Source organism: Thalassophryne amazonica, chromosome 8 (genome assembly GCF_902500255.1).
Source record: "Thalassophryne amazonica chromosome 8, fThaAma1.1, whole genome shotgun sequence".
Lineage (NCBI taxonomy): Eukaryota > Metazoa > Chordata > Actinopteri > Batrachoidiformes > Batrachoididae > Thalassophryne > Thalassophryne amazonica.
In genome coordinates, this window is record NC_047110.1 from 15,930,025 (window position 1) to 15,957,272 (window position 27,248).

The 27,248-nt window shown below is 41.7% G+C and overlaps 1 protein-coding gene across 1 annotated transcript in view; it reads right to left on the reverse strand.

Moving 5' to 3' along the window:
- Positions 1-18,929: 18,929 nt before the first annotated feature.
- Positions 18,930-27,248, reverse strand: part of LOC117515280 — a 50,414-nt gene continuing 42,095 nt past the window's right edge. The window contains exons 9-12 of the mRNA XM_034175765.1: positions 23,010-23,097; positions 19,987-20,309; positions 19,088-19,180; positions 18,930-18,985 (exon numbers count right to left, since the gene is read on the reverse strand). Coding sequence (XP_034031656.1) covers positions 20,118-20,309; positions 23,010-23,097 — 280 coding nt within the window. The 3' untranslated portion in view covers positions 18,930-18,985; positions 19,088-19,180; positions 19,987-20,117. The remainder of the gene's footprint in view (positions 18,986-19,087; positions 19,181-19,986; positions 20,310-23,009; positions 23,098-27,248) is intronic.

Genomic DNA, 27,248 nt, shown 5'->3' on the forward strand with positions numbered 1-27,248 from the left:
GGACAAACAGGATGGTCCTGTTCCGGCTGACAGTTCCTCCTCCCACTACATCTGGTTACTGACAGGTCCAGAGTCCAGGTTCTTCATATTACCATAACATTTAAAAACCAGTGTGTTTTTCTGTTCTGACGATAAAGGACTCAAAGTGTTGAAAGACAACAAATTTTAGATGACATTTTAAGCTCCGAGGGCCTCCAGATCCAGCGAAGGCAAACAGAAGAGTGTTTGGCTTTAGTTTGAACTCTGAGTACTCTCTGTCACGGTACCAAGAGAGGTTGTTAAAATGGCAAAAACTAACTAGTTCTAGTAGTTAACACATCAAAATCATCAATTCTAAATACTTGTTGCATCTTTAATACTCATTTGTTCTTCTCTATCAAACCCTGACACGTGCTCACTTCAGCAAAACATCTTTTGCTTTATTTGCCTTTGATATCAAGAGACACCTGGGAAGAGCTTATAGAGTCATGAGTTCACTTGACAGAGGTGTTTGGTGATGCTGGTAGGAGAACAACGGTCCAAGTCATTAGCATCCTGGTCTTAAAGACTTGGATGCTTTGGTGTCAGGTCTGATTATAGGATCTTTGGGTACCACTGACTTTGTGTCAAACCAGCGGTTACTTTAGGGAGACAAAGATGAGTGTTCTCTGTAAAATACATGAACATTTATCAAACTCTTGGTCTGCAAGCTGCATACGCTCTAAACAACTTCATCAGTCTGCTGACCGAAAACAACATTAATTGAACGTGACCTCCGTGAATGCACTGAGCAAAAAAGAAAAAGGTATAAAATTAAGAACTCTTACCAGACACACTCACTTTTTTAAACAACCTGTCATATTAAAACCTTGTTAGCAATCAAGTGTCTGAGTTTCTGTGTAGGCTCTCAGTTGTCCAAGTGTCTGAGTGCTTCATTCACCTCTGACAAGCAGATTAATAAAAAAAAAAAAAAAAAGCTTTTTACTCAGTTTGCTGAAAAGTAAATCAACAGGGCTTCCGCAGTAGAGATCTAAATGATCTCACACTTGTCCAAACCTTAAAATTACATATACTGATGTGTTCTTCCAATTTATAATTTACAAAGTTATACTACATTTGGACTGTAAACCTCTGCTGAAGGTTCAACAGCTCCAACAGCTGCCTTTACTCAGTTGTCAGTTTGGAAAAAAGAGCTATTATACTCAACAAAAATATAAACGCAACACTTTTGGTTTTGCTCCCATTTTGGATGAGATGAACTCAAAGATCTAAAACTTTTTCCACATACACAGTATCACCATTTGCCTCAAATATTGTTCACAAACCAGTCTAAATCTGTGATAGTGAGCACTTCTCCTTTGCTGAGATAATCCATCCACCTCACAGGTGTGCCATACCAAGATGCTGATTAGACACCATGATTAGTGCACAGGTGTGCCTTAGACTGCCCACAATAAAAGGCCACTCTGAAAGGTGCAGTTTTGTTTTATTGGGGGGGGGATACCAGTCAGTATCTGGTGTGACCACCATTTGCCTCATGCAGTGCAGCACATCTCCTTCGCATCATCCGTGAAGAGAACACCTCTCCAATGTGCCAAACGCCAGCGAATGTGAGCATTTGTCCACTCAAGTCGGTTACGATGACGAACTGGAGTCAGGTCGAGACCCCGATGAGGACGACGAGCATGCAGATGAGCTTCCCAGAGACGGTGGCAACTGCCCCCCTCCCCCAAAAAGCAACTTAATGTAGCTTTTGCTACATAGCTTAAGCTAGTTTTAGAAATTTCTCAAAACATTTTCCCTCTAAATAACATGTGTCTGTCATTTAGAAGGAGTCACAAGTTGCTAAATTGTTCTCAGAAACCCTTGACCTTTTACACATCTGGATTTTATAATGACAAATTTTACGTAAGCCCTGATCACCACTGGAGGAGCCTCATCCCAACACACTCCCCACCCGCCTCATGATTTTGTTTTTTCAGTCATGACCCTAAATCCTAAACTGCATGGCTGGTGGTGAGTGCACTTGGTTTCAATGCGGAAAGTTCCCGGTTCAAACCCCACCCCTGCCGCACGTCTCCATGTAATATGGAGTTGCGTCAGGAAGGGCATCCGGTGTAAAACCTGTGCTAATTGAACATGTACATCCACCTTGGATCTAATGTGGCGACCCTGAGTGCAAAAACAAGGGAGCAGCCGAAGGACTGACTTTTACCCCAAGCTTGTGAGGACAGGTGCGTTAATTGGTAAAGAGAGCCTCACCTTCCAGCTCAGCTCTTAATTCATCACAAAGCTCCGGTAGAGGGTCCACAGGACCTCAGGTGCAGCACTGATTCCTCTATTGAGCTCACTCGTAAAAAAGACCCTGAGATACTTTCAGCAAAATCTATCCTCCGACCCACAGGGGACAGTTCATCCTTCTCAGACAAATGGCCATGGTCTCAGATTTGGAGGCGGTGATTCTCACCCCTGTCACTTCAGACTCAGACTCAAAACCTGCCCAGTGCATACCGGAGGTCAGTGTTTGATGAAACCAACGGAACCACATCTGCAAAAAGCAGAAATGGATCTCTGAGGTCACAAAAGTGGACCACCCTCCGGTCCCCGACTGTGCTTCGTAATCATGTCCACGAACATCACGAACAGGCTGGTGACAACGGGCAGCCCTGGCACAGTTAAACACCCGCTGCCAACAGGTCTGATGTAATGCAGAGAATGGGAGCACAGCTCCTACTTGGTCACATAGAGAACGGTTTCGTGCATTGTAGTCATACTCCCACAGCACCCCCTACAGGACACTTAAGGACATCTGCTTGAACATCTTTTCCAAGTACCACGAAACACATGCAAATGGCTGGGCACACTCACAAACCCCCTTCAATATGTGTGTGATAATAAAGAGCTGGTCCACAGGACCACCACAAGGACAGAACCCACATTGCTCCTCCTGATGCCAAAGTTCCAACTATGGGTCTCTCTGGCAACCTGGCATAGGCTTTTCTGGGGAGGCTAAGAAATGTGATTCCTCTGTAATTGGAACGAACTCTCCGGTCCCTTTTTTCAATTTGGAAACCACCGCCCCAGTTTGCCAATCCAGAGATACTGTCCTAGATTTTCATTGCACACTGCATAGGTTCGTCAGCCATAACAACATCTAGAGATGTCAGTATCTCAGGACGACTCTCGTCCATTTCCAGCGATTTGCCACTACAGAGTCCTGTAATGACCTCAGTGACTTCTGCCAGGGAGATGGCACGGAATCTGCCAGAGCCCTTCATTTCCTTCTCCTCTGAGGCGGGTATTGTCACTCAGGTTGAAGAGAGGGTCAAAGTGTTCCTTCCACTGCAACAATATCCCAAGAACAGGAAAGCAGTGCTTTTGCCAGACACAGCTTGGACTAAGAACTGTGTCCCTTTCATGAGTTGTCTCAGTTTGCCAGAACCATTTTGCAGCTGACCTAAAGTCATTCTCCAGACTCCATGGCCTCTTCAAACTCCTCTCACACCCGAGTTTTTGCCTCAGCCACCACTGAGGTTGGAGTCCTTCTGGCCTGATGATACCTCTCCAATGATTCTGTGCCAACCAGACAGGAAAGGACTCCTGACGGCTTCCCTCACCACAGGTGTCCAACAGCAGGTTCACTGGCTGCCACCGCGACAAACATCGACAACTGTCTCTCCACAACTCAGCGCAGCTGCTTCAACAATGAAGGTATTGAAATCACCTTTACTTACATCATGTGGTGATTCTAGAGAACTAGAGCACAATAGGTGCTAATTAGAGCTATTGTTTAGTCACTAGCCTATAGCAGTCAGCCTCTCGGTAGGTGGGGTCTGGTTAGGTTAAAAAACTCCAGCTTTTGTTGGCTTTTGGTTTATTCTTCTCTACAAGAGTCAAGACAGAAGTCAGACTACCAGAGCAAGAATTTTAGCTGAGGAAGCTTCTGTGATTTGAAGCGAAACATCCTCACGTCAAGCAACCCAGTCCAGTCGAAGATTCAAGCTTCTCTACTGTGGTGATTCTAGTTCTTTTATTGAAGGTTAGATCACAAACATATCGCTGTGGAACTTCTGAAAAATAGACTGCGGTTACAAACAGATGAAATCTGCAGAGTCCCCAAACAATGGCATCTGCATTTCAGTTTGGCTGGATGGTGCCATTACAAATTTCATAGTAAAAAATAAAAGTAACAGCTCCTGTTTTTATACACTCAGCAAAAATATAAACGCAACACTTTTGGTTTTGCTCCCATTTTGTATGAGATGAACTCAAAGATCTAAAACTTTTTCCACATACACAATGGGCCTCATGTATCAACGTTGCGTACGGTGATATTTGAGCGTATATGGGGTGTACGCCAAAACGGCTGCGCTACTTGGCATTTATCAATTTGGTCGTTGGCGTACACTGCGCTGAAAATATACACCAGGTCGAGAGGTGGCGTAAATTATACACCAAAATGAACCAGCGCTGGAATCCACATAAAAATGAAGATGATCAACATGATAAACAGTGCCATTATACAAATCAATGCATATGTTACATAAATAACACTTTCCTGATTATACTACATAATAATCAATACAAATCCCGCCTTTGCGGGATTGCTATGGAGCACGATCCGTGGTCACAGTGCTGACTGCAAAGAAAGCGCTGCTCGCCTTTTTCTCCAGACTTCGAGCCTGGAGCCATAGCAGCACTGAGCTTAACTTCATGTGGTGTGATCGTTTTAGACAATGAAATTGATAATAACAACTGTAGTTTCGTCATTCCCTTAATTCGCCCGTGCTGCAACCAGGTTTTGTCGTCTCCATTCGGTTGTCACAATAAAATAAATACAGAAATAAATTTTAAAAATAAGAAATCTGACAGATTAGGCGTGTCTTATTAATTGAGCAAGCAAATATCCACATGTCAAGAATTATTGACATGTGAAAAGAGAATACAGTGGTCCCTCGCTATAACGCCATTCACCTGTCGTGGCCTCGGAGTCTCGCGGAGTTTTTAGTCCAATTTTGCATGCCTTTTTTTTTTTTTACAGTGTTCTGTGTTCTGCGTATCTGTTTATAAGAATCTTGTTGCCCAGAAGAGAAAAGAGCGCCAACAACTACTCATAAATGTGTTTGTCACACGGAAACAGACACCTGCAGCCAGGTGTGAGTGGAAAAAGGTGCGGCGTCAGTACGCAGAGACGCGATCTGTGACATACTGGTGAGTCACTATTAATAATTTCTTATGTGTCCGACCTCGTTCGTTGACCGTTAAAATTAATTCATTAGTTCTAAAAGCCATCATAATTATTTATAGGAAAACGTTCTATTTTTATTTCTCAAACAAATGTTTGGGCCTGAAAACAGTTTGGTATTATTTTTCTACTAAGGTTGAACTTTGAGAGTGTTTACACACGAGAGAAAAGTGAGAAAATGTTCATGCCTGATTGAGAAAGTGTATAAAGTGGTTTTACAGCTTTAAAACATCTATAATAATTGTAAAAAATAACGCTGCCTAACGTTGCGGTTTCGCGTATTTTGGGCTATTTTTTAGAACGTAACTCCAGCAATTAATGAGGGACCACTGTAACACTTTATTGATTATATACTACAACACTATTGATACGACGGCCGCTTTTGACGCTCTATTGGCACGCGTCGTGATTGGTGGAGTTCTTTTTCATTGCCGTCTTCCCGGCTTCATTGTCATAAAATGAGGGTGTGTCTGAAGCGGAATCTGAATATTTATGGGCGTGTTTATTATAATTACGATCGTTTCCACCCGCCGCATTTATCAAGATCACTTCAGGCGTACGCCAGAAATGGGCTGGTGCGCACTGCATGATACATGTCACGGCGACTTTGGTGTATTTCAAGTTTACGCCGTAAATTTACGCCACAAGTGCGCAACATTGATACATGAGGCCCAATATCACCATTTCCCTCAAATATTGTTCACAAATCAGTCTAAATCTGTGATAGTGAGCATTTCTCCTTTGCTGAGATAATCCATCCCACCTCACAGGTGTGCCATATCAAGATGCTGATTAGACACCATGATTAGTGCACAGGTGTGCCTTAGACTGTCCACAATAAAAGGCCACTCTGAAAGGTGCAGTTTTATCACACAGCACAATGCCACAGATGTCGCAAGATTTTAAGGAGCGTGCAATTGGCATGCTGACAGCAGGAATGTCAACCAGAGCTGCTGCTCGTGTATTGAATGTTCATGTCTCTACCATAAGCCGTCTCCAAAGGCGTTTCAGAGAATTTGGCAGTACATCCAACCAGCCTCACAACCACAGACCACGTGTAACCACACCAGCCCAGGACCTCCACATCCAGCATGTTCACCTCCAAGATTGTCTGAGACCAGCCACTCGAACAGCTGCTGAAAAAAATCAGTTTGCATAACCAAAGAATTTCTTCACAAACTGTCAGAAACCATCTCAGGGAAGTTCATCTGCATGCTCGTCGTCCTCATCGGGGTCTCGACCTGACTCCAGTTCGTCGTTGTAACCGACTTGAGTGGGCAAATGCTCACATTCGCTAGCATTTGGCACGTTGGAGAGGTGTTCTCTTCACGGATAAATCCCGGTTCACACTGTCCAGGGCAGATGGCAGACAGCATGTGTGGCGTCGTGTGGGTGAGCGGTTTCTTTATGTCAATGTTGTGGATCGAGTGGCCCATGGTGGCGGTGGGGTTATGGTATGGGCAGGCGTCTGTTATGGACGAAGAACACAGGTGCATTTTATTGATGGCATTTTGAATGCACAGAGATACCGTGACGAGATCCTGAGGCCCATTGTTGTGCCATCCAAGAACATCACCTCATGTTGCAGCAGGATAATGCACGGCCCCATGTTGCAAGGATCTGTACACAATTCTTGGAAGCTGAAAATGTCCCAGTTCTTGCATGGCCGGCATACTCATCGGACATGTCACCCATTGAGCATGTTTGGGATGCTCTGGACCGGCGTACACGACAGCGTGTACCAGTTTCCTGCCAATATCCAGCAACTTCGCACAGCCATTGAAGAGGAGTGGGACCAACATTCCACAGGCCACATCAACTCTATGCAAAGATGTGTTGCACTGCATGAGGCAAATGGTGGTCCACACCAGATACTGACTGGTATCCCCCCAATAAAACAAAACTGCACCTTTCAGAGTGGCCTTTATGTGGACAGTCTAAGGTTTTAGATCTTTGAGTTCATGTCATACAAAATGGGAGCAAACCCCAAAGTGTTGCGTTTATATTTTTGTTGAGTGTAGGAAACAGTTGTGTGGATACACCTCAAACCTGGTGCCAGTTTTTAAGGCTTAACACAAGGAACTCCACGGGATCCACCTCTAAGCTCAGCAAGAGTGGGTCAAGGCTGAAATGAACCGGAGATTGTGTCAAAAACATTATTTCCCACAGGAAAGAATTTATTTGTGGTGAGGGAAAAACAAAAAAATTCTAAAATGACTGAACTCCTTGAATGGGTTTGAAAATAAACAAGGCACTGAAACAATAGAAATCAATACCTTCACACTTTCATGACTGGATATGTCAGTCCTCTGCAGTTAAGTAAAATCTTACCAGCTTCCCCCTGAACAGGTAAACATGCACCTGTTAAATCAGCAACCTGTTACACAAAATAAAATAGTGACTAAAACACAGCCAGCTCACAAACCGAAACACGGGAAACACTGGAAACACTGGAATGAACCACGTGGTCATTTAGAAACATGACGAGGCTGAAGGGCCTCAACCTGAACCTGAGCAAGTACCGAGTCCAACTAGTCATCACAGGGTGCACGTCCACGAAAACAGTAACCGCTAGAGGTGCACAATTACAGATAAAAGCACAACTTGATACTTTAATTTTTGCATTTCTTTTGGAGTTTGAATTGGCAGAAAACTAAACATTCCTTGTAGCACAGAATTTACTGAAAACTTGTTTTAATATGCAATGCTTTAAAAAAATGAATACAAACATCTGTCACAGTGATGATACCAGCACAGTCTGACGCTAAACAAAAGCCATTAAGCTCCACACAAATGTGCAGAAACACTTATCTTGGCAGGTGATTCTCAAAATTTGCCAAACGATACAAAAAAGTTGACGGGGCCCATCTTACACTCAGCACAGTGCAGGTGTGACTGCTAGTTTCCAACCAAACTGTGTTGATCTTTAAACAAGGTGTGATCAGGCACAGTTTGCTGCATTAAGAGTAGTTGTGTCACAGCCCAGCTGTTCCTGATCCCAGTCCGCCGGGGCCACTAACTTACACTTTTCATCACTATCTGCTCGGCCAAAAACTTGAGTCGCTCATTCAGATGTGCTCAACCAATCAAGCACTAACACACAACTGAATGAGCACGAGTGCAGCAGACAGGCAAAATAATTGTGCATTTTTTGGAAAAAGCATGAAATCTGACACACATTTTCTAAATGAACTGATAATTTTCAGATGTGGAGGCATCCTGGAGCTGACTTCTAATGACCTACAGGGGTCAATGAAGAATTGCATGGGGTCTGTCAGGAAAGATGACTTTAAGCTTGCTTTTAGCTTGTTTTCATCTTGGAATATAATACGTGCCATGGGATTAATATACAAGCTGTTGGATTAAACTGGACAGTGTTTGGTACTTTCCCGGAGTAAGTGAGGTCATACCGGACTTTTCCATTACAAATGGGGAGGCCCACGGATGAACTCGGCGGTGAAGACGATGGAATATGTCTAAGATGATTCTAACATGGACAAGTATGATCAAAATGAAGTATTAATGTGATTAAAATTATAGATTGATTAGAAAAAGATTAGAAAAGTATGTTACAAATAAGTGAAATAAATGATTATATGAGTTGTTTTTCATAAAGAGTGCAGAGAGCAGAGAAGAAAGGGGAAGTGAAGAAAATGTCGCAAGCAGGGCAAGAAAAGCTGATGTTAAACAACTGATCAAATGATTAAGATGTTGATAAAATATGAAATGAATAATAAGGAATGGAAATGTTTGTATATGATCATATGAATTGTTTTTATGTGAAAGGAAGTTGTAATGAAATGATTGAATATGATTAATGTGATTCTAAAGAAATGATTTAAAAGAATGAATTCTCAGAAAAGCTGAAGTGTTAACAGAAAAGAGGAACTTGAGAAATAAGTTACTGGCAAGGGGCTGCAGATGACTTCCAGTAAGGGAAGGAGAAGGGAGGAGGTTTTGAGTCACCAGCGTCCCCATGGTAACCAAGATCATCTGAAAACAACAAGAGTCCAGCACATATATAAACTGTGAAACACCAGGAAACGGGGTTATTCTTCTAGGGAGAGGTGCTGTTGCCACTTCTCCCCTGCTACGAGGAGATCACAAGACTTGACCATCTTGTGAGCAGCAATTGGAATCGTGGAATGAGAGGATTGGAGCCATAAGAGATCATTTGAGAGAGTTTTCAACTCCCACTCAGGCCGTCCAGTCACGGAGTAGCAGAGCATTGGAGAATAATCACTGGCCTTAAGTCTGAGTGGGGAATGTTCAACGTTTTCTCTCTCAAGGAACATCACAGCATACCAGAATGGATTAGATCAACTTTTGGTTGATTGAAGAAGGAATAAACTCTTATGTGGATTAACTTCCTGAAGGATTACAACATCACACAAGGATCGTGGTCAGCTAACGACTAATAGCTGATGAAGAGGAAATCAAGTTCACTGAGCTAGGGACTTTAACCTCAAAAACCTCCTTCCCTCACTCCTAGAAAAATTGTTAAGAAGTCAATCCAGTCCTAGTCAAAGTAAGATCAGACAGAATTATTGATTAAAAACAAAAATCTCTGCCAATCATTATTTTAATTATACTTGAATTACTGTTGTGAAATTATCATATATAATCTATGTTGATATGTTATTGGCACTTGCAAAACCTGCAATAAATTTCAAAGCATGCAGTTAAAGTATTACGGCTCGGACATTGGATTTATTGATGCTTCTTAAGGTGTAAAAGTTAAAGTTTATTGGGTGTACAACATCAAAAAGGCTCTAAAAGGTTAGTCTGGTTTTTTAATGAAAATAACACATCCTGGGGACTCGCTGTACGAGTCACTAAATTCAAATCTAGCAACATTCCAAGAGCCCTGATCCATAAGAGGAGAGCTGCCGTTAACGGCGTGGCCGGTTCGTATCCTGGTTCCAGAGAAGGCTATTCGACCGGGGTGCGAGATCAGCTTCAGCGGGGTGGATGTCCGGATGGAGGCAGTGAGCGGCTAGACGAATATCTCGCCACCAGCTTGAAACAGCCTTGTGCAGCCCTGCCGGGTAATACCCGTGGAGACACGAAGGTCGGACCCCAGAGACGGAGAGCTGGTTTTGTACACAAACACACTCATCGGAGGGTGAGCGTGTGCCGTGTGTCCAAAAAAGCGATATCTGACAGGTCAAAATTTAAAATTTTTTACAATCATATTGAAAGCTATATCGTATTATTTGTCCGATCATAAAGATTCCAGAAAATATATAGTGTGACTATGACTGAATGTTATGGAGTTATTGGGTAAAAATAGAAAAAAATGATGACAAAGGTCAATTTTAGTTTATAGGGGTCAAAAGTTAAAGTTGCTCTAATTTTAGTGAAAGAACAGCAATATTTTTTGTTTAAAAAAAAAAAAAAAAAAAAAAATCACATTATTTGACCAGGCTTTGAAACATTTATATTGAAATAATGGTAATTATATAAAGGTTGAGTGGATCCTTGTCATCTGATTGGTGGGTTGTATGTCAGGTGACATAGCTTATTTGCCATTGCGTTTCATTGACTGTGCAATTGCTCTTTTTTAACGTGCAATTTTGTGCTATTTGAAATTTGTTATTGCACGCCCAAACAGCACACACATTCACACTGCCGCGGGTGTTTCGCTAAACATGACAGCGTTTATTTTGCTGACGGATGACGATTTGAAGGAGCTAATTGACGGAAGTAATTCTTCTAACAGAAAAAAAAACAACAAAAAAACGAATCTACTCTGCTGTAAGCCATCTGGAGGCATGAAGAGTTCTTAGGATGAAAAGCTGATGTGATTTTTCACTGGACTGAGGAACTACGCAGTCTTTTTTTTTTTTTTTTTGGAAGTAAATTTAATAAAATATCAAATGACAAGGATCTATTTTAGCCATTATATAAAACAAATAATGAATGTTTTTACATTCTTTCAATGAAAGGAATATTTCACCTCATGAAATATTCATATATTGAACCCATAAACATTCATTATTTGTATACCAGTTAACTTTTTTTGTTGCTCTTTTACTACAATTTTGAATATTTTCTGCTTGCAATAACTTGGTGCTGTTGTGTTCACTTCCTGTCTTCCTCTGATTGTTGCATGTCTTTGAGTGTCGGAGAGAAATTTAACAGCGACTCAAGTAAAATGTGGCACGTTGTCCCTGCTTGCAGCCAGAGGAGGTAAATATTGTGCCATGTACCTTATAAACATTGGTCTCGATATCATCTTCATCCTCGTTTGATGGACTCGCTAACATGTAAAGAGAAATAATGTTGGAAATAGTTAGTTAGCTTCGGTTAGCCTCAGCAATGGCCCAGCTATAGCCTAGCTGGCTAACTGTAGCATTATAACCTTTTTGTACTGTCCAAAAGCAACATGCTGTAATGTCACACAGTCTTAAACGGCCCATTATTAACTGGTATTTCATTTGTGTCTATCTAACAGGTTTAAGAAAGATAATTTTACGGCGGAACTCAAAACCAGAAACATTAAAATACCCAATCTGCTCAGAACAAATGGACGGGAGGGGGGGGGGGGGGGGGGGGGGGGGGGGAATTATGGTTTTAAGCCATTATTTTGATGTTTTTTAGACAATATACTGTCTCAGTTTTTGACATTTTCTGCTTCTAACATAAGAAATGAGTTGAAAAAGGATCATGGAGATTTTATTGCTTAATTTGTCTGAGACGCCAACAAGGTCACTTCTCATAAACAAGTTGAAATCTGGCAACAGTAGTGATGAGACAGTTACAGTCAAGAAGCTTATGTAGAATGATACGTGATCGGGCTCCACAATGTTCACTGGGACACCATGGAGAGAAGTCTGAGAGCCAAATGAAGGTCTGGAAATATTACAGATTGTAAGAACTCTTAGATTTTGTATCTCAATTTAACTGTCTTTTAGCTTGGCTGTCTAGACTTTTACTATCAAAGTAAGTGGACTTCTTGATGTGTCTTCAAGACAATTTGCCATGAAATACGTAAATGAGTAAATTTCTCTGAAGTCTACTTGGATGACTGAGAACCTCAGCCGTATTCTGCCCTTTATTTGTGTGTGGTAAGTCCAAGCAAAGTCTTAGCTGATGAGTTATCTCTACCAGCGAGTAACTCATACCAGATTAAGACAAAACTGCCAAGCACATAAATAACTAGGAAAACAAGTAAATGATGACAACGATAATAAAACAATTTACTGTGCAGCTACTACCAAGGTGGTCTACGTCACTCTGGGTGGAAGACCAGCAGCCACGTCCACATCAGACTGTGGCTGCCACAGTGGCGGTAAAAAAAAAAAAAAAAAAAAAAAAAAAATCACTAAACCTTTGGAGGAATGAACAAGATCAGGAGTTCCACCAGAGTTTCTACCAGCATGTCTCCAACTCCTGGTTGTTTGCCAAAGTGGCCACCAGGGATGAGCAGGTTTATACTTCCATGATGATCTACATCAGAGTACTGAGGTGTCCAGAATGCCCCACAGAGTTCAACATCAAGGCTCTCTGATCCAGAACCTCCCTATCCCGTCCCAGTGCCGCTCTCTCCTGCTCCACCATGGCTCTGTCCCTCTCTATTGCTGCTCGCTCCCTCTCCAGCCACAGTCTCTCAGCCTGTACCGCTGCCCTCTCTCTTTCCACGGCCGCCCTGTCTCTCGCGACCATCTCACGTTCTCGCTCGAGCGCACCCCTCTCTCTCTCAACCATCTCCCATTCCCTCTCCAGTCCCCCCAGCGGCCCATCGCAGTGCTCTGGATTGCGCTGGTTATGCTGCTCTGTGTTATCATCAAATGTCTCCTGTCCATAGTCCAAAGAGGAGGAGGGGAGCTCGGTGCGTGGCTTGTGTCTGGGGGTGGGATCGGGATGCTGTTCATCTTCTTGAGTGACAGGAGTGAGAAGGGGTGCACTGTTTGCTAGGCGACCCTCCATGGCATCATTCATCAGATGAAACCATGGCCAGGAGGAGGCGCCATCTGCAACACTCTCCATCCCAACAGGAGGATATTTAAGGTCCTGTTGAGTGAAACAGAGTTCAGAGAAGTAAAGAGCCAAAGAGAAGAAATTCTGCAAGAGAATTAGGTTCTTTCACACATGCAAGTTTTAAAATTACAGGTAATATGTTGGTATTAACATGATGCTATTTGGATTTTCAAACAAAGATTTCTGTTAAAACATGTTTCTTTAAAAATATATTCAAATGTGCACAAACAATACAACTCAGTGAGTGCACCAGAATTTCAAAACAACCAAACAAGCAACAGTGCATAAACCCAAGCACAACAACACAACAACGGTAAAACCTAATTCTTCAAGCTAGCTTGCTCAGCTTATGGGGTAACAACTTCAAACCAACTTCACATTTATCAGTAAGGACCACTTTAACAGAAAAGAGCAGTGACAGACATTTTCAGTGGTGGGGGGTCTGAGCCAGACACCCCCAAAGTAGAGTGCCTTGGTTAGAGAGAGTGGCCACATGACGAGTCAAAAAAAAAAAAAAAAAAAAAAAAAATCGGTCACGTGACTCATGGTGCCATCTTAGGTTCAAAATAGCATTCACTGTTAATCTGTCTGCATGTAAATCCAGCTATTTTATTTATTTATTTGCTGAAAATGCCGGGTTGTTGTGCATATGGAGGCACAAATACACACAACATGGGCTTCAAGATGTGCAGATTCCCTTCAGATCTGAACAGAAGAAACATTTGGGAAACTAAAGTATACCGTATATAATGGATTTTGTACAGCAGATTTTTCGCTCATATCAGATAAAATGTCCGGTCTGATCGCAATGTATTTCCAATAACAACCCCGAACATGTGGGGCCGCAGCAAGTCATTTCCATGATTTAAAGCCTGACTTTTTTTCCACACCGTGCTCAGACTCGGACCCACAGCAGGTGCAGCAGCTGCAAAAGGCTGTGACTTGACACTTTGCTGCTTTCAATCCTTTGCCTCTCATCATATTTTAATAGTTTTTTACAGTGCGCATGCAGATTACATTTTGATAATAGATCAAATACAAAACAACAACAACAAAAAAAAGGAAATTCTGACCCGGTCATTAAATGAGGCGCATGTCCTGATTCAGGATTCCGGTAGATGTTCGTCGCCTTCTGATTTAACAAATCTGATACATACATGTCGCTCACATCAGATAAAATGTCCTGTCTGATCGCAATGTATTTCCATTAAAAACCCTGAACAGTCTGGACGTGCAGAGGTACAAATTAAAGTTCAACTCTGACACTCGCCGATTTAAGGAAAGTGGGATTGGAGTCGTTTCTATGAGTAAAAGTCCGACCCTTTATTTTTTCCACACTGTGTTCAGACTGGGACCTGAAGCCTGATGTGCACCTGTTATATCAGACACAAAAGGCTGTGATTTGACACTTTTCTGCTTTTACTCCATCTGCCATCATATTATAACAGTTTTTACAGTGTGCACGCTGATAAATGAATCAGAAAAGTCTGCACATTTACAGCATGAAGTCAGTAAAAGAGGAAATTGTACAGTTTACCTTTGATTTGGAGGTGATGATTGTAGAAAGAAAAGCCTGTTGAGGGTCAAAATAATCCAGAATAAAGTATAATCCAGTGACGGAGAACTTTAAACTGTCACGCACATCATTGCATGACAGAGTTACAGAGTAGCAGCTGCATAAATCAGGCTTTAAATTAATTAAATAAATCATCATAAATTATCAATTTATGTAAATTTGACATCTTAACTTTTTTATATTTATTTTGATAGCACCTGTGCCTGGATGTGTTCCTGTATGTGGATAAATGATTTAAAAAATGTTGAAAACATTAAAGGTTCATTCAGTAGTTCAGCGCAGTTGAACCTAAAATGGAGCCATGTTCTGAGGTGATGCCACTCTCCACTCAAGGCACTCTACTCAAAAGTACCATGCCCTGCAGCTGAGCTAGCTCAGCTTATGGGGTAACAACTTCAAACCAACTTCAAATTTATCAGTTAGGCCCACTTGGAATCTACTACAGCAAAACATATTGGATTCTAGGCTATTTTCATCTCCTTGAAAGGCCATGCACTCTCCTTTCTCTTGCATACAGTTCATACATTGATGGCTCAAGTTAACTTTTAAAATCAGGATACCAACAGCAACTTGGCAATGGCAAGAGGCATCTTCAACGGCTACCTTGAAAATTCATGGTTAGCAGTTACCATGGATTTCCATGGTTCCATCAGTTTCCATGAGAAAACGTGGTTTGCAGTAACCCTTTACTAAGCCTGGCTCCATATAGTTGCAACATATTGCGGCAGTCCACCATCAAAGATCTGTGCATACTCCTGTGGAAGGTCCTTCCCTATAAACAGAACCATCTGGATGGTTCTGCCTTGTCCGTCTTCACACGCGACCCATCACAGTGTGCAATTGACATGGGATACGAGATGATCAGGAAGGAAAGGACACTGCAAAGGTCGAAGGCTGTTTCCTCTGCGACTGCCACTGTCAGACAGATGAAAGCATCTCACAGGCTCTCACCACTGGTAATGTCTTTCTGCAGAGCTGGTACTTTGACCTCCCGCTTGACATTTTCAGCAGCGAAGTTCTGTACCTTGGTATTTTGACTGGATGGAGAAAACGACCACTGTTACTTTTCCACTCTTCTTTGAATTTTTCCCTGGCATCCGATCTCCGTTGGAAAGTTGTCAGCAGGTAGTCCTTAGTGGTCTTGGACGCTGCATACCCAGTCACAACATTAACAAAGCTTGTCGGAGAATCCGCAATGCAGTTTCAGAGTTCCGGAAAGAAACAATGCCCCTCATACTTGATTTGGAATCCGTATTGATGGCTTGTTCAAGAGAGAGATCAACCGTAGATATGCTCTAATTCTTTGAGGTTCTCCGGACAGAAAACGTTCCTTTTTGAAGAACATCTCACAAGGCTGGGTCCGCAGTCAACAATCTTTGAATGAAGAGTGTCCCCCATTTGGCATAATTAGGGCAAAGAACACATCTAACACTGCTGGAAAGACACTGATGTAGCCATCCACATCATGCATCTTTGCAGCTCCCTGTGGATGCGATTGATGAGCAAGATGTATATTCCCCAAAACTGCGCTGTTGTGCACCTCCAGAAAGAAGTCCTCAAACTTTCTCAAATGTTCCAAGATGACTGGATTTTCAAGGTGTCCTTCTTCCATCTCAGCAAGATTGGTGGGAACATTCTTCATCACTTCCTGCAATCCCTCATACTCCTTGGCTGGCACTTCTAAGAGAAATCGCTGGTACATCTTCTGCTCCAGAACGTTTGCAAGAAGTTCATGGATACGACTGCACCTATTGTAGAACTTCCCTTTTATGAAGCCACGCACTGATCCCTCCGCCAGTATGTCTGCCTCTGTCAAGATATATTCTATCCCACTTTCTGAAATGAAATTACCAAATACTCCGAAGAAGCAAGTTCTAGATGAACGTTACCAAGCATTATTAACAATTTGTCAAAGAGTGGCCTTTCAGTTCTTGAATTGAGTAAGCCTTCAAAGCAAACAGTTAAGTCATAGGTCACTACGCCGGTATTGCTGTCCTGTCTCCTTGGCAATGCTCATAGTCCTGACCATGGTCTCCCTCACAACATCACTGTTGGTGGGTGATCTTGATATTGGGTCCATATACCATATGAACTGTTTCGGTCATGGATTCTTTACTCAGAAGCTGATGAAGCCAGAATGAAGGGGTGTGTTTCCATCCTGGACCCTCCAAAACCAGTACAGGTCGAGGGGTTTCAGCTAGATCTTTGTTTCATCAATGTTGGTTACATCACTGCTGCATACAAACGTTGCTTTCTTCAGAGGTTGTCTGAATGGTGCAATGTCACGTGGAGCCCCGACAAATTGTCATCCATTCCTTCCCTCTCGAATGCCACTTCTACTTGTAATTGGGCCTGTCATGTTTGGCAAAACATTCTGGTACATGTGACCGACAGTTCTGTGAAGGGTTGCCTTTTCGTCCAAAGTTTCCACATTGGTGTCATTATTATCCCACACAGATGCTGTTGCAAGACCTGGATTCAACTTTATGTCATCTGGTGCATAGCGATCGCACGACTCCACGGAATAAGTAAATTCTGTCTCTAGAACGTTTGCCTCGCTGTAATTAATACTGTGCCCTGACCTCTTCAAAATTTGCAGCATGAGCGTGGATCCAGTAAGTGAAGCTATCCCTAATCCCAAAGCAGTGTGCTTCCATGGTTTGACTGTTCCTCTGGTGACATAAAAAATGGCATCGGATGCCATCGAAGTCACCTTACGGTCAATACTATCTTTATGCACCCCACGAAACTTTGGTGTTAGGCCACCTAGAAGAATCCGAAAAAACAGGTCTAACTCTTGCTGGAATGTTTGGGGCAGACTCCTTCAGATTCTGAATGGTAGCTAGATTTGGTGTCCTTGATTAACAGAGCTTCAATATCTGGCTTCTAAAATTAGGGCTTTGAAGTAATCAGGAAATTCCAGGCAGATTCAGTTGTATACATGTTTGTGATTTATCTAAGCCTATTGACCCTGGCTTGAAAATATCCTCTGGCATTGGTCATGCGATCCACCTTGGATTTGCTGTGGCAACCCCAAGTGCAAACAAGGGAGCAGACGAAGGGACTTACTAACTATTGGTCATGCGAAATTCAATGGATGGGATATGTGTTGATATGTCCTTTGTTGGGCTTGAGCAAAGAAAAAGGTTTAGATTTATCCATATTGACAAGGTAATTCATGAAAAAAAAATTACTGGCATGGTATTTTGAGGGTGTCTGGCTCGGACCCCCACCACTGAAAATGTCTGTCACTGCTCATTTCTGTTAAAGTGAGCCCTACTGATAAATTTGAAGTTGGTTTCAAGTTGTTACCCCACAAGCTGATCTAGCATGATTTTTGGTGCCCCCTTTTATTTTTTCTCCATGTATTATCCTGTCCCTGAGGACCACACCCACCAGCAGGGGACAGGCAGACTTTCGTTTCTTTGTTTGTCTAAGTACATAGATCCTTGCTGGACACAACAGATTTTGTTACCTTACCAGCTAGGCTGACCCCTGTGGGCTCTTGCTCTAACACCGGGAGCAACTAGGGGATTAAGGACTTTGCACAAGGGCCCTTAGTGATTTTCTGGTCAGGCTGGAGTTTTAACCGGAGTATGCTCTGGACTCAAGCCCAACGCTTAACCACTAGACCATCACCTCCCCAACAGGGTTCAGGAAATCACATGTACATAAGTGCATGTGACAACTGTGAAAACTTTGCCAACTTTGCATGTGACCACACATCATTTTCAAACTGCCATGGCCACGTATGCAAAGATGAGTAACAGTGTATTTAGTATCAAAGGCAGATGGTCACTAGAAATGAAAATCACAACTGCGTCAGGTGGACATGAATAAATGCACTGTTTTGGGTCCTGCTTTGTGCATTAGGGAGGATTTGGTCCAGGAGTGTAAAAGTGTTGTTATGCCACCTTCCATGAAAGTCACAGTGATTTCAACCCGATCAGAAAGTCCTCATACAAGTGTGTTGAGATGAAATATGGAGCTGATGTTCAATATACTGCTTTTTTTTTTTTTTTTTTAAACGTGGCTCTTTAACATCTGATACTTACAGTCATGTCTGAAGTGTGGCAAAAATAAATAAATAAAATGCTGTAGGCCACCACATTACCTTATATCGCCTCTTCAGATTGTCCCATTTCTTTGCCATCTGGTGTGTTGAAATCTTTCCCTGTAGCCCGAGCTCTTTCAGAATGGCTCTGATATGTGGAGTCAGGACAAGCAACACAAACACAGATTTAACCTGATGTGCAAGACAAGACCCTGTACACCTTTTTAGAGACCAACAGATAATGTCTTACTTCCAGGCGGCTTTAGCAGCATTTCTTCTCCCAGTGAACAGTGCCTCGTTAGCAGCTCTAGGCTAATCATCTTCCGGGTGTCCTGGTCTGTCACTTCACCAGAAAATAAATCAAGAGACAACTGAGATTACCAGGAATTACTAACAATTTGTGCACTACGTACTATTTTTGACCCTTATCATTAAACGACTATATAAAATTGGTCAGAAAAATAAAACATAAAAAGCTAAACTACAAACTGTGAGCAACCTCAGGAAAATGGTACCTCCCACTCTGCCATACAAGGTGTCAGCACACATTGTGTATATATCATTGGTAGTAAATCCTCTGTGTGGCAATCAAAAAAAAAAAATCAGCTCATCTGAAACAACTGGTAAGTATGGTTTTAATTTACAGATGAAGAAAGGTTTCTAAATAATCTTTTATGTTTTTACTATTTTAATTACAAGTGGTCTAATGTAAAAAAAAAAATCTTTTGTTACAGTAATCCAAAATAAATTGAGGTTAAAAAAAAAAAAACATTTGCAAGGATTTTCTTCAGACAACTGCTGTGTATAAATGAGCAGTTCTGTGACACGTTTCTGCACTGTAGTCTTTAGTGTTTTGGCCTGATGCCTCGTTTCTACTGGACAGCGCAAAGTTACGTCACAGAGCACAGCGACAAAAGTTGGACTGGGTTGAACTTTGACTGCGGCAGCTTGACAACAAGCGGCAATGTGTGCTCCCGGTGGAGCGTCAGTTTAGCTCGGGTTTTGGCGCGATGCTTGGCGTTGCGTCAAAAACGCAAAGTGTCTCATTGAAAATAATGCTTTTTAGACCGACCCGCGATGCGTCTAACGCCGTCAACGCTTGCAGTGTGAAATGGGAACAATACACTCGTGTGGAAAAACCTGTCTTACTTTTATAAGAGAGGTCTGAGGGTGTTGAGCATTCCTCGCCACTAGGCATCGATGTAGGTAATATTCCCTTCAGACTCGCTATTTTCCTCCACCCACCATGCTCTCCAGCTCTGATACACTGCTCCTCTCAGCTAAAATACAGTCCTCTGTCGGGAGGCGGAGAAGAACTGAAAAACTCCATCCTCCTCGCTGGTCCAGACAGGTGTCACTCTGGGAGCTTTACTCGCCAGTCGCCCCTCTAGAGCATCACTCATTAGCTGAAACCAGGGCCAGGAAGCAGGGTTTGTCTGACCCTCCATTCCTCGAGGAGGAAACTTCAGGTCCTACAGAAATGTGCAAAGAACATCCACAGATTAAAGTGTGATCCAATAAAGACCCAAGACCCATGGTACACAGCGGAAGAACCCGAACTGTGATGATAAACCTTTGCTGAATCAGTAACAGTACAGACTGGCTGCAAACCTAAAACAGGACTACATCATAAATCTCCAAACACAATACTTCAGGTTGTACCTGGCTTTAATTACAGTAGTGTTCAGAATAACAGTAGTGCTATGTGACTAAAAAGATGAATCCAAGTTTTGAGTATATTTCTTATTGTTACATGGGAAACAAGGTACCAGTAGATTCAGTAGATTCTCACAAATCCAACAAGACCAAGCATTCATGATATGCACACTCTTAAGGCTATGAAATTGGGCTATTAGTAAAAAAAAAAAAAAAAGTAGAAAAGGGGGTGTTCACAATAATAGTAGTGTGGCATTCGGTCAGTGAGTTTGCCAATTTTGTGGAACAAACAGGTGTGAATCAGGTGCCCCCTATTTAAGGATGAAGCCAGCACCTGTTGAACATGCTTTTCTCTTTGAAAGCCTGAGGAAAATGGGACGTTCAAGACATTGTTCAGAAGAACAGCGTAGTTTGATTAAAAAGTTGATTGGAGAGGGGAAAACTTATACGCAGGTGCAAAAAATGATAAGCTGTTCATCTACAATGATCTCCAATGTTTTAAAATGGACAAAAAATCAGAGACGCATGGAAGAAAATGGAGAACAACCATCAAAATGGATAGAAGAATAACCAGAATGGCAAAGGCTCACCCATTGATCAGCTCCAGGATGATCAAAGACAGTCTGGAGTTACCTGTAAGTGCTGTGACAGTTAAAAGACACCTGTGTGAAGCTAATTTATTTGCAAGAATCCCCCGGTTAAATAAAAGACGTGCAGTAGAGGTTACAATTTGCCAAAGAACACATCAACTGGCCTAAAGAGAAATGGAGGAATATTTTGTGGACTGATGTGAGTAAAACTGTTTTTTTGAGTCCAAGGGCCGCAGACAGTTTGAGATGATCCCCAAACTCTGAATTCAAGCCACAGTTCACAGTGAAGACAGTGAAGCATGGTGGTGCAAGCATAATGATATGGGCATGTTTCTCCTACTCTGGTGTTGGGCCTATATATCACATACCAGGTATCATGGATCAGTTTGGATATGTCAAAATACTTGAAGATGTCATGTTGCCTTATGCTGAAGAGGGCATGCCCTTGAAATGGGTGTTTCAACAAGACAATGACCCCAAGCACACTAGTAAACGAGCAAAATCTTGGTTCCAAACCAACAAAATTAATGCCTCGCAGATGTGATGAAATCATGAAAAACTGTGGTTATACAACTAAATACTAGTTTAGTGATTCACAGGATTGCTAAAAAAGCAGTTTGAACATAATAGTTTTGAGTTTGTAGCGTCAACAGCAGATGCTACTATTATTGTGAACACCCCCTTTTCTACTTTTTTTTTACTAATAGCCCAATTTCATAGCCTTAAGAGGGTGCATATCATGAATGCTTGGTCTTGTTGGATTTGTGAGAATCTACTGAATCTACTGGTACCTTGTTTCCCATGTAACAATAAGAAATATACTCAAAACCTGGATTCATCTTTTTAGTCACATAGCACTACTATTATTCTGAACACTACTGTATGTGTACTGTTTCTGAAATCATGTGATCATATTCATAACAGCACTGCCCTTCTGTGTTCCCTCACTGTACAGCTTTTGTAGCATGGTGATGAAAAATGTATGAGCACACTAAATCCAAAGTCTGTAGAATGTGGTGATCGAACTTTGCTTCTGAATTGCTAGAGTGGTGAATACAAAAGAAACCTTAACAATTCTAATAGTACTACTGGCAAAAAGTACTGTCCTTTTTTGTTGCACCCTATGACTGCTGGGATAGGCTCCAGCCCCCCACGACCCTTAATTTGGCTAAGCGGTAGAAGGTGAATGAATGAATGTGCTGCACTCTGAATTCCATTTTGAAAGCTGTCACACATCACGCTGCAGCTCCTCTATGAAAACACATATAATTATAGACGCCGCTGCCTGATTCAGAGGAGTTTGGGGGATGATGAAAGATAAACCGTAATTCTTCAAAAGACTTTTTACTGACCATTACTGTCCGTTATTCAGGGTAAAGTCATTTTCACATTCGGGCACAAATAAATTGATTTTTTTTTGTTTTTAAACTGTATCACTATTTTGTGGTGTGGAGGGACGAAATGCAACACCAATGTTAATTTAATTACTTCTGTGCGGGCTGCATGTCACACAGAAACAAAAACACACACATGCACACACCCGATGCAACTCTTGTGGATGGGATCAGTTTCTGTGCATAAAACCCTGTGTGCCTCCACTGGCAAGATTATTCTCCAGTTTAAGTATCATCAGAATGTCTGAAATCAGATTATTGGTTTTTAATTACAAGTGCTTGAACATGCTCAGATGGTTTGAGCGTAACAGCACATGGGAGTTGTGGATGACCACGCAGCACTTTCAGCAGAGAGAGCAACATTACTGTAATACACTACTCGGTATTAAAAAAAACGAGTAGAGTCGAGCCTAGTCGTGCTACTTTTGTGTAGTGGAAAAACGGCCTTTTTAACAAGTTCAAAAAGAGCTATTGTACTGGAAACAAGGATCGGAACTGAAAAAACAGGAGATCAGCCCATTCTATTTGTCACCTTAAATTTAGTCTTCAGGTTGTCCCATTTCTTTGCGACTTGGTCGGGGGTTATCTTCCCAGTTAACCCCATCTCCTTCACTATTCCCCTAACAAAATAAAAAAAAAAAGCAAAACAAGGCGAGTTAGCCATTTCAGATACAATAACTGTGCAAGTAGCTCTGCCATACCTAAAACACAGGTTGTTGCTATTCATTTTATAACTTTCTTTTGAGAGTAGGACTCATTAAGAATTACACTGGTTCATAAAAAGCAAATGGGATATATATCAGTCCAAGTAATCTTGGTTTCATTTGGAACTGGACAGTCTCCACCTGAAATCCCACCAAGACGAGCAGTTTAGGCTGGTTTAGCATGGTTGTTTTTACTCTCCAACCATGCAGGTTCAGCATTAACAAAAAGAGAAGGATCCCAGTTAACTACTGAGAACCCTTTAAAAGGGGAACACAGTAAAGGTGCCTTGACACTTACACGCATTTTGGCTCCATACTCTTGCGCACTTCGTCATGAAAATGCCACCCATTGTGTTCCCAGCTGGATGCTGCGCTTTGTGCGCTGAACACTGCGTATATAAAATAATTACTTCGTAACAGATTAATCATTTTCTCTCAGAGTTTGGATGTTGAAAACACCTAATCACTTCAAGAATCACAGAGGACCATTTCATCTGCAGCTTTTTTCCCCTCTCTCTTTCCTGTGCTTCATGAGGTGGAGAACGCATTTGGAACAGCCTAAAAGGTAACTATTTGTAATGTTTATTTTGTAATGGTTTGGCAAACAGTTGCATGTTCATTCCTTCTTATGAGTAGCTGTATAGATTAACATCTCGTTATAATCGTTCAGATGAGCTGAGCTGTGATGCAGTGCACTGACAGTCACTCGCACTCACGCAGTGTTTTTTAATTGTTTGTGCAATGTTCACGTGAAGTTCACATAATTAATGCATGACAGAGATTTTGAATATTTCAAAATTTTCTTTGCACACTTGCATGAAGTTACGCACATAACGGTTTGTGACAAGTTTACTCTCCTGCACAACAGAGTGCGTGCAAGTGCGGGAATCAAAGTCGTGCAAGCATCAAGGCACTTTAACTTTATGACCTTAATTTACAGCTTGGGAGTCATTATAATGGTTAAATTATTCGTTTTAGGAGGAATGGGGGCTCTCTCTCCCCCATCAGGACCCTTGTAGCAGAAAATTAGCCTTACAACTTCAGAGACACTGACCTGGTGTTGTGTGAATGACAGTCTTTAACTTTAACTGCTTTACGGCACTACAACGACACAAACATGCCCCTCTATCGAGGGGTCAGTGAGTTAACGGCTATAAGAAGAAGACAATACTTCAATTTTTTTTTACATGAAAATTCAGTAAGATATATCTTATATTCCAATTCTAAAGTGGAACTATGCCAGTATACAAAGGTATTTCTAAATATCTAAAAAAGAAGAGTAAAATAGGAGAGTAGACAAGAGTAGAGTAGAGCCACTTAGGTGCCTGGTCTTGAGAACCAGGGATGGTAGGTTAAAAAGCTTATTTATCCCATGGGAACTCTCCCTATCCACCCAAGCAGCTCAAGAAAAAGGTATATATAATAAATAATAAGACATAAGAAGGATAAGACATCACAGGAGAAGATGTAAAGTAGGCTCACCGCAACATGTAACAGTAGTGTTCCGCATAATAGTAGTGCTATGTGACTAAAAAGATTAATCCAGGTTTTGAGTAATTTTCTTATTGTTACATGGGAAACAATCGGTACCAGTAGATTCAGTAGATTCTCACAATCCACAAGACCAAGCATTCATGATATGCACACTCTTAAGGCTATGAAATTGGGCTATTAGTTAAAAAAAAAAAGTAGAAAAGGGGGTGTTCACATAATAGTAGCATCTGCTGTTGACGCTACAAACTCAAAACTATTATGTTCAAACTGCTTTTTTAGCAATCCTGTGAATCACTAAACTAGTATTAGTTCAGGGGTGACCAAGTTCAGTCCTCGAGAGCCACATTCCTGACACTGTTAGTTTTCCTCCCTGCTCCAACACACCTGAAATCCAATGAAAGGCCTCATTAAAAGTCTACTAACGAGTCTTTCATTGGATTCAGGTGTGTTGGAGCAGGGAGACAACTAAGAGTCTCAGGAATGTGGCTCTCGAGGACCGAACTTGGCCACCCCTGATTTAGTTGTATAAACCACAGTTTTTCATGATTTCTTCACATCTGCGAGGCATTAATTTGTTGGGTTTGGAACCAAGATTTTGCTCATTTACTAGTGTGCTTGGGGTCATTGTCTTGTTTGAAACACCCATTTCAAGGGCATGTCCTCTTCAGCGTAAGGCAACATGACCTCTTCAAGTATCTTGACACATCCAAACTGATCCATGATACCTGGTATGCGATATATAGGCCCAACACCATAGTAGGAGAAACATGCCCATATCATGATGCTTGCACCACCATGCTTCACTGTCTTCACTGTGAACTGTGGCTTGAATTCAGAGTTTGGGGGTCGTCTTACAAACTGTCTGCGGCCCTAAATTAGCTTCACACAGGTGTCTTTTAACTGTCACAGCACTACAGGTAACTCCAGACTGTCTTTGATCATCCTGGAGCTGATCAGTGGGTGAGCCTTTGCCATTCTGGTTATTCTTCTATCCATTTTGATGGTTGTTTTCCATTTTCTTCCATGCGTCTCTGGTTATTTTGTCCATTTTAAAGCATTGGAGATCATGTAGATGAACAGCCTATAATTTTTTGCACCTGCGTTAAGTTTTCCCCTCTCCAATCAACTTTTTAATCAAACTACGCTGTTCTTCTGAACAATGTCTTGAACATCCCATTTTCCTCAGGCTTTCAAAGAGAAAAGCATGTTCAACAGGTGCTGGCTTCATCCTTAAATAGGGGACACCTGATTCACACCTGTTTGTTCCACAAAATTGACGAACTCACTGACTGAATACCACACTACTATTATTGTGAACACCCCCTTTTCTACGCTTTTTTAAATGGTTGGTCTTGTTGGATTTGTGAGAACCTGCTGAATCTACTGGTACCTTGTTTCCCATGTAACAATAAGAAATATACTCAAACCTGGATTAATCTTTTAGTCACATAGCACTACTATTATTCTGACACTACTGTAGGTATTAGCATGTAGACTAGTAGTAAATCAAATATAGTTAGTAGGCTAAGCTGTAGATGCAGAAGCTGTGAGTGTGTGAGTGTACTGGTATCTATCTAAGTAACTCTGTTAGCATACAATAGGAAAATAAAAAGTATAATCATTATGCTATCAAATGGAAACCTTAGGTTACTATATGTTGTCTTTAGAGGAACACATAAACTGATGAATCATTAAAAAACCTACACCATGTAAAAAGTATTGTAAATGGTGAAAATAGGCTCGTGGAAGAGCTAAATTAGCCGTGAATAAGCCAACCGTACCCAGCAAGCTAACACGATAAACAAAAACGGTAATTAGTCTATAAAGTATAATAGCGTAGTTAAAACTGCAGCGACAGTATTAATAAATACATATAAATTAAATGTGGGCAAAAGTATGAATTAATGTGGGTTATCAAACACAAAGGAACCAACTATTTTGTAAGCTACGATGAATGCCGATAAGGCTTAAACTGGAATATATATATACACAAGGTCTATTAGAAAAGTATCCGACCTTATTATTTTTTTCAAAAACCATATGGATTTGAACCACGTGTGATTACATCAGACATGCTTGAACCCTTGTGGGCATGCAAGAGTTTTTTCACGCCTGTCGGTTACATCATTCGCCTGTGGGCAGTCTTTGAGTGAGGAGTGGCCCACCCTCTCGTCGATTTTTTCATTGTTTAGGAATGGCTCAGAGACTGCTGCTTTGTTTGATCAAACTTTTTTCAAAACTGTAAGGCACAACTGAGTGGACACCATTCGATAAATTCAGCTGGTTTTCGTTAAAAATTTTAACGGCTGATGAGAGATTTTGGTCTGGTAGTGTCGCCGTAAGGACGGCCCACGGCGCCTGACGGCAATCTGCGCTTCGAGGCGGCAGCGTCTCGCCATTTCAAGTTGAAAACTTCCACATTTCAGGCTCTGTTGACCCAGTAAGTCGTCAGCGAACAGAGAACTTTCAGAGAAGTCCGGCATGAGGAGGTTATTCGGACATTCCATTGTTAATGGACATTTTGTAATGAAAGAACGTGCGGGCAGAGTCGCATGTCGGGCCGGACCCGACCA